The sequence below is a fragment of the Tupaia chinensis genome, unplaced genomic scaffold (assembly GCF_000334495.1).
Source record: "Tupaia chinensis unplaced genomic scaffold, TupChi_1.0 Scaffold143574_1, whole genome shotgun sequence".
In the NCBI taxonomy this organism is placed as follows: domain Eukaryota; kingdom Metazoa; phylum Chordata; class Mammalia; order Scandentia; family Tupaiidae; genus Tupaia; species Tupaia belangeri.
Window position 1 is genome coordinate 596,197 of NW_006203419.1, and position 7,390 is coordinate 603,586.

Genomic DNA, 7,390 nt, shown 5'->3' on the forward strand with positions numbered 1-7,390 from the left:
AGGGGGAGTGTGTGAGGAAAGGAATCAAGGGAAAAAAGAGGTAAGACATTTATGGGACACAGAAATGGATGACTATATTGATGATAATGTGTATAATATCTCCAACTGGATGACATATAGTGACTGAATGCATAAAATAAAATAGGGGCTGACAGGTGACGTGGTGGTTAGGGGTGCTGGACTCCTACATGGCTGACCATGGTTTGAGTCCCGGACCAAGTGGCTTGCTTTCTCATTTTCTCTCTCTCACTGACTCAGTCCCTATCTGGTCAAATTAAAATAAATAAAGTTAAATAAAGTATTTCAAACAAAAATTAATTAAGATGGTCCAACAGATAGCGTAATAGTTATTTCACTGGACTCCCACGTAGTCTACAATTCAAGTCCCAGACCTGGCAACTTAAAACTCACACTGGGCCCATGTGCATGCGTGCCCCAAATCCCAAGAAGAATGGAGGAGAAGGTTGCAGAGTGGCCATTACCTAGGGTGATGGTTTCTCATCATCTATCTCTCTGGCGAACACATGAACCCCATACCAAAAATCTCTCAAAAAAAACAGTACAAATATTACAGACAGATAATACGTGAAATATCCCTCAAAAAGATATATGAGGATAAAATAAAACCATTAAGGTAAGAGGGTTATTCTCCTAATTAACAATGTCTCCAAAAGAAAAGAAAAAACAAATGTGGTTAGATTTTCTAAAGCCTGCTCTATTTATAAATGCAGCTTGGTGTTTACAAAACCAAGACTGTCTAAGATCAAATATCAGTTTCACCATTTACTGGCTGTTACTGGGCAAGTCATTAACCCCCAATTTGTTTTATCTATAAAGGGAGCATAATTTATCTCAAAAAAACTAAGAAGGACTAAACAAAATACTGAAGTATTTAGCACATAACAATTGCTCAATAAATATTATTACTCTGTAACTATACAAAACAAAATATTATATTGTCAGGAAAGTCATGACATATTTTTCTTGGCAAAAATGCATCATGACTTTCCCAACAACCCAATATATACATATTCTACTGTTTAGAGACTTTTTAGGTCCACCTAGATTCTGCCATCACATTAAGAACTGACTCAAATGGTATTAGGTCTCCCCCACATTGATTTACTATGAACATCAACTGAGGAAGAGGTAGGGTTTTAAAGTCAGAGATAAAAACCTAGTTCCCTTTTTCCATTTCTCAGGGTATTCTCTCTGAGATACCCCCTCCCCCTTTTTTTAATAGAGATTTTTGCTATAGGGAGTGTGCATGTGCTGAAGAGACAGAGACAGAAAGCACGAAATCACCCCCCGGGACAGGGCTATGCTACAATCCCTTCTCCTCCATTCTCCTCTCAGGCTTTTAGGTATGTAGGCACATAGACATGTCCAGTGTGAGTTTTAAGCTGTTGGGTCCAGGACTCAAACCACAGTCAACAACGTAAAAATCCAGTGAAATAACCATTATATCACCTGCTGGTCCCACACCACCCTCCCTCAATTTTAAGGCTTTTGCCATAGGGCACATGCATTCGCAGAAGACAGACAGAGACAGTGAGAGAGAAAGTGAGAAATCACCCCTCCAGGGTGGATGGAAACACAGCAATCCCTTCTCATCCACTTTCTTCCTGGGATTTTGGGCACACATGCACACGTGACCAGCACTGAGCTTCAAGCCACCAGGTCCAGGACTCAAACTGTGGTTGGCCATGTCAGAGTAGAGCACCTTAAACACTATGCCACCTGCTGGCCCCTCTAAGATCCCATTTATTATGGGTAAAAAGGGTTGAAAAACCACAGGATACCTATGAGGACTACAAAGAAAAAGAGAACCTAACACAGAGTCTGGCTCTTGTTAGAACTTCCCTCTTAAAGGCTTCCTGCTTTACTCACATCTTTGGGAGGAGGTCCCTCTACTGTCATGGAGACCAGATTCTCTCCTCGCAGAAGCACCAGGCCAAGGACTCGCTTCTCTTCTCTTTCTGCTTGTTTGGAGTTCTTTGGCCTAAAGGTAGGTTTAGAAGAGACAAAAAAAGCAAGCATCAGAGAATGGGTAAAGTTCAGGTTCACCTGCCAAGGGTCCTCCATGAATTGCTTCATACTACATCTCCTGACAAATGGCACATCTACTTTCCCCTAAGACGGCCCCTCTGGACAGTCTTTGAGAGTTGAACATATAACCTCTTAGGTGGTTGTCCATATGCTTCCCACCATGCCAAGAGAAAGCACAGACCAAGAAACAGGACGAGAGTCAAAAAAATCCTAGTCCTGGCTCAGATGATATTCTACATCAAAGGCCTTTTCTACAGTCAAGTTTTCTTTGCTATTACTCTGTTCCCTCTCTTAAGACCTTAAGGCCTTGCCAAAATCAGGGGCCGGCCTAAATGAATTCTCAAGTCAATCAATCTCACTCAGCCTATTTATGCGCAACGTCCTTATAGAACCAATTCAACTTCACAGGACTCTAATTCTGTTCCTCACCTCCCTTCAGAAATAGGAAAAGCCATGAAAGAAAAGGTGAGAGAAATTTCACATACACAGTAATTCAAATTTCACATCTGCTATATAAAAATTTCAAGTGTTTCTCAGTAGCACAAAAACAGAAACCTCAAGAAGCAACAACGAGAAAAAGATAAACAAAATATAAATGTAAATTAAGAAAAATAACTGCAACAGAATAGGAAAAATGGGGAAAAAAAGGGCAAAGCCAAGATCCTAAAATAAAGTTATCCTGATTTTAACAAACAACTAAAGATTTCATTTTGATATTTTACATTAAATTAACTAGTTTCCTGTGCATAGATTTTTTTCCTTTTTATTTCCTATTTTCTTAATTTTTAACAGGCATGCGCTACCCTTTTATAGTAAGAGAAAAAAATCCTTCTGGGTATTTTGTTTTCGCAGACTTTATTTCTGAAAAATATTTTCCAATAAACCTTTGTAAGTTATCAAAATAAAGTCAGTTTCATTTTAAAATCAGAAAGGAACCACCTGAAAAGTTCCACAAGAACATGCTAGCCCTTATCTACTCTGTACTTGGCATCAGATAGTCCTACATCATTTATCCTGTACTCCCTGATTTGGGGCTGCAGAAAACTAGCCCCAAAGAGAATCACACTGCATTTACAGCTGGTAACTACATAATAGGAACACTGCAGATGGCAAAACAGCTGATCAGAAATGTCACATAACTTCACTGGGCCTCAAGATGCCTTGAATGTAAAATGGGACCAAAAGCTAGACTACATCATTTAATGGGCCAGAAGCTTAAGATCTGTGAGTCTTAAGACTAGGGATTTACCCAATAACTTATGGAATTGTAGTATAGTAGAAAGTAATTCCAATTGTTACTATAAATGCCAACAAAAAAATCACTGGCCCCAAACCCACATGGGGAGCTGAGCACTTACCCTGAAGAGGGTCAGAGGCTTCTTAAAGCAGTTTTCAGACCAGGCTGCATTGGGAGAGCCCTTTAGGCTACAGCTTTACAAATAGGCAATGAGGCCAGAAAATCATGCTCTCCCCCCTTACACACCTGTGGGGAGAACATGAGAGCCCTTTACCCCAGTAGGCAGGGGCATGCAAAATCAGAAAAACAGAAAGCCTAGTAGCCCTCCTCACAATTTTTCTACAACTAGAGAGCAAGGCTTGCTAGACTGAGGAAAGAGACTTCATAGTGTCCCCATTTAAGCCGGCCCTCTAAAAGAGCAAGCAGAGAGGAACCAACTAGCTACACCACCACCTATCACCTGGCCCCCACCCAATCCATTCCCCACCTCGTTTCTGGCCCACTCCCCCGCCCCCCCAGCAGCCCTTTCCTCACTTGATCTTCCTAAACTCGTCACAGTCACAGAGGATCAAATTCATATGCTTGTCGAAAGCCTTGAAGGTGCCGATGAAGATGCGGCCATCTTGCAGGATGCACCTCATCCTGTAGTCGATGTGCTGCAGCATCTTGCTGCTCTTGCCCACAGTCTGCAGGAAGAATTCAGCAGGGATGAGACTCAGCTCCTTTTGGACCCACTCTCTCCTAATCCTCCCTAAAACCTCTGCACTGCTTTCTCTGTGTCCTTCTTTTTCAGATTCTCAGCTCAGCCTTCCACCCACAGCCCTTTCCCAGGAATTCTCTCATGTCACCCTGTTTTCAGCCCTGACCTCTGTCTGGTATCTGCTATTCTCTCTTCCCTTAAAATCAGTCTTTCTCATATTACAATGGCCTTTTTCTATGCTGTGTCAGTTTTAGGGTCAAAAGTGAAAGGTATCCCCAAACTAATTAAATTCACCCACGTCAGAGATTAGCTGCACGCTACTGTGCAGATTTTAGATGTGACTCAAGTGCTGCAGAACACCCAAATCCCATTAAAAAGACTGAAAAAAGTAAGACCTGGAATAGGATTTGTACCGAAAATCCAATCAATTATCAAAAGGAGCTGATTGGGGGACCAGCAGTTGGCATAATGGTTACATCGCAGGACTCCCGCAATCGACCGTGGCTTGAGTCCCGTAACTCAGCAGCTTAAAGTTCATGCCAGGGGTGTGTGTGCATGCGTGCCCAAGATCCCGAGAGGAGAATGGGCTGTGACGTGGCCATACCCCCTAGGGGGGTGATTTCTCGCTTTCTGTCTCTCGCTCTTTCTGGCGAGCACATGCACCCTATCGCAAAAAACCTCTCCAGAAACAAAGAAAAAGTTGTATTTCTCTCTAGAAACAAATCATGAGGCATTTGATAAGTGTATCAGCTTCCCATCATTCTGACTGGTATAGGCCTGTCCTAATCATCCAACAGCCTCCTACGTACCAGGCACTGTGCTTACTGTTCATCTCCATTCAATTCAGGCAGGAATAAGTTTCTGAACCTACAAATGTGTGGGTGAGAATCCTGACTCCCCCAACATACTGCCTAACATCTGCAGACCAGGTCTGCAGTTATTTCCCTTAGGTGATCATCATAATTGGCTTCCAACCCTTAGGCCAACATTCTTTGCCTTGCAATGCCTAACACTTACTGGGTGCTCACTGAGGAGTCAGGCTCTGGGATAAGCACTGTAGATCTCACTTAACCATCAAATTTGGGACCAGCATCATTCCTATTTTACAGGCAAGACTGGGAGAGGTTCAGGGGCTTGCCCTGTCTCACAGCTGGGAAACTGTTGGAACTTGGCCTGAACCCAGTGCCTATTCTTACTGATACTCTAAACAATGGCCTACCCGGTTTTCCCTTCCTCCAGGCTCATCCAATACACAACGGCTAGAGTGATCTTTCTAAACACAGCTAAGTTCATGTCACTTTGCTGATTAAAATTCAGTAACATAGCTCCCTCACCAACAGAATAAATATGCAATGCCTTTAGTAACCAGACTCCTGCTAATTCCTCCTTCTATCTGGTCCTACTTTCTCCTCCAGCGACTTTCACCCTTCACAGCTGTGCTCTTGTACAACAGTTCAATAGTTCCCCAGGTCTGCAATATAACTTCACACTCACGTGAAAACTCCTGACGATCGTTTTACGCCTTTACCCAGGAACCACCTATTACAGAAAGTATTCTTACCACGCCCCTCACCGTTACTTCTACCTAATGCTAAATTATCACATTGAATTACGTTATCCGTGTCCCCAACTAAAAAAGTTGGGTCGGTGAAAGAAACTTATCTCATGCTGTAGTCCAGCGCCCGAGAAGTCAAACACAAATTCGCTGAACCAGTCGGACTCCTCCGAACGTTCACATTCACTCTCCCGCGCGCCCTCTGCTACACCAGCTTCGAGCCTCTCCACTTCTTCCCATAACCCCTCAGACTCCCTTTCCAAAGTCCGAGCCTTTTATCAGGGCCTCCCTGGACCTCCTATGGTTCTAGTGCCTGCTCCAAAACCCCGAACAGACGTTTATTCTACAAGGTTTACTTGGTGCCGCAGTAGGCACAAAGGCAATGCCCCAGGCATTGTGGTTATGGCGGTATCGAGGGACTTTCTCCCCTAGTTCCGGCCTTTTCTCCCTTTCCCTGCCGGGCCGAAAGGCCCAGGTCTGGTTTTCTGCGCCGGGACCCAGCGGCCGCGGCTCGGGCCTTCGCCGACATACGCGGCTCCAATCCATGGCTTCCTCCCCAGTCGGGGTCCTCACTCCACAACAGACTCAGAAGGTCACGCGCCGCCAGCCAGTATCCCCTTACCATGGTGGCGGTTCTGATGGCTCCGATTCCCGCCCGATTCGCCTCCACAGAGGCCTAGTCGCCCGCCTGCAGCCCGATTCCCGCCGCCGCTACCGGAAACGCAGCCGCCGACAAAATGCGGTCGGGTAGAAACCTACTTCCGGTCCGACACACGTTCCTAGAGTTCCGGCCCCAGGGCGGAGTGGAACTCCGAGCGGAGTGGGGCGGGGTTAACATAAAGCTTTCAGCTTCTCAGGGAGGCTAAGGTCACTCTTCGGATACCGCAAGCTGCCTGTCGCGCTCATCTCTCTGTGCCCATCACCTTTTGTTCCTCATCTCCCACCAACTCTCCCCGCTGTCCCTTCCACAGCCGCTGTCCTTGCTTTTCCGTGAGCCGGCTGGACGCACTCTGGCCTTAGCACCTTTGCAGTTGCTTTGGGCTCTGCCTGGAATGCTACCCTCCCACCCAACCCCACCCCCGTACGTGCGCGCTAATAAGTTCTCCAGTACTTAAGCTTCAATAACGTTTTCCCAGTGAGGACTTCCCTGGCCACCCTGTTCAAAACTGCGATGTCCTCTGCCTCATTTTTCTGTTTAATATTGTTATCTCACACGCTGTTTTTGTTATTTCCTCCCCATTAGAATGTAAGCTCCGCGAGGGTATAGAGCTTTTTGTGTTGTTCATTGCCATAGTGCCTAGAACACTACCGACTTAGCACAAAATAAGGGCTCAGGGACCAGCAGATGGCATAATGGTTACATCTCTGGACTCCCACGTAGTCAACTGCGGTTTGAGCCCCAGGCCCACCAGCTCAAAACTCCGACCCGTGTGTGGGTGCCCAAAATCCGATAGGAGAATGGAAGAAAATGGTCTGCAGTGTGGCCATCTCCTCTCCCGCCACTCCCACCCCCCAATTGCTCCGTCTCTCTGTCTCTCCAGCAAGTACACGTGTCCTATAGCAAAAATATTTCTCTAAAAAAATAATAAAGGGCTCAATAAATATTTGTTGAATGAATAAATCAATGAATTTCATCCAGTTCCCAAGATTTTTATTTATTTTTTAGAAGAAATCTTTTTTTCCATTTGCTATAGGGCACATGCACTCACCAGAGAGAGGAAAATGAGAAAACAAGTCATCATGTCCAGGACTCGAAACACGGTTGGCCAACTGTGATGTGAGTCCAGTGCCTTAACCACCAAGCACACTATCTGCTGATGCCCCCTCCCCCGACCTTCAAATACTCCCT

At 45.1% G+C, this 7,390-nt stretch overlaps 1 protein-coding gene across 2 annotated transcripts in view; it reads right to left on the reverse strand.

Moving 5' to 3' along the window:
* The window catches only part of SNRPB (small nuclear ribonucleoprotein polypeptides B and B1), a 10,160-nt gene extending 3,861 nt beyond the window's left edge, over window positions 1-6,299 (reverse strand). For both annotated transcript variants that reach the window (XM_006163929.3, XM_006163930.3), the window contains exons 1-3: window positions 6,164-6,299; window positions 3,821-3,972; window positions 1,891-2,002 (exon numbers count right to left, since the gene is read on the reverse strand). In XM_006163929.3, the coding sequence (XP_006163991.1) occupies window positions 1,891-2,002; window positions 3,821-3,972; window positions 6,164-6,166 (267 nt within the window). In that variant the 5' untranslated portion in view covers window positions 6,167-6,299. The remainder of the gene's footprint in view (window positions 1-1,890; window positions 2,003-3,820; window positions 3,973-6,163) is intronic.
* Between the last annotated feature and the right edge of the window lie 1,091 nt (window positions 6,300-7,390).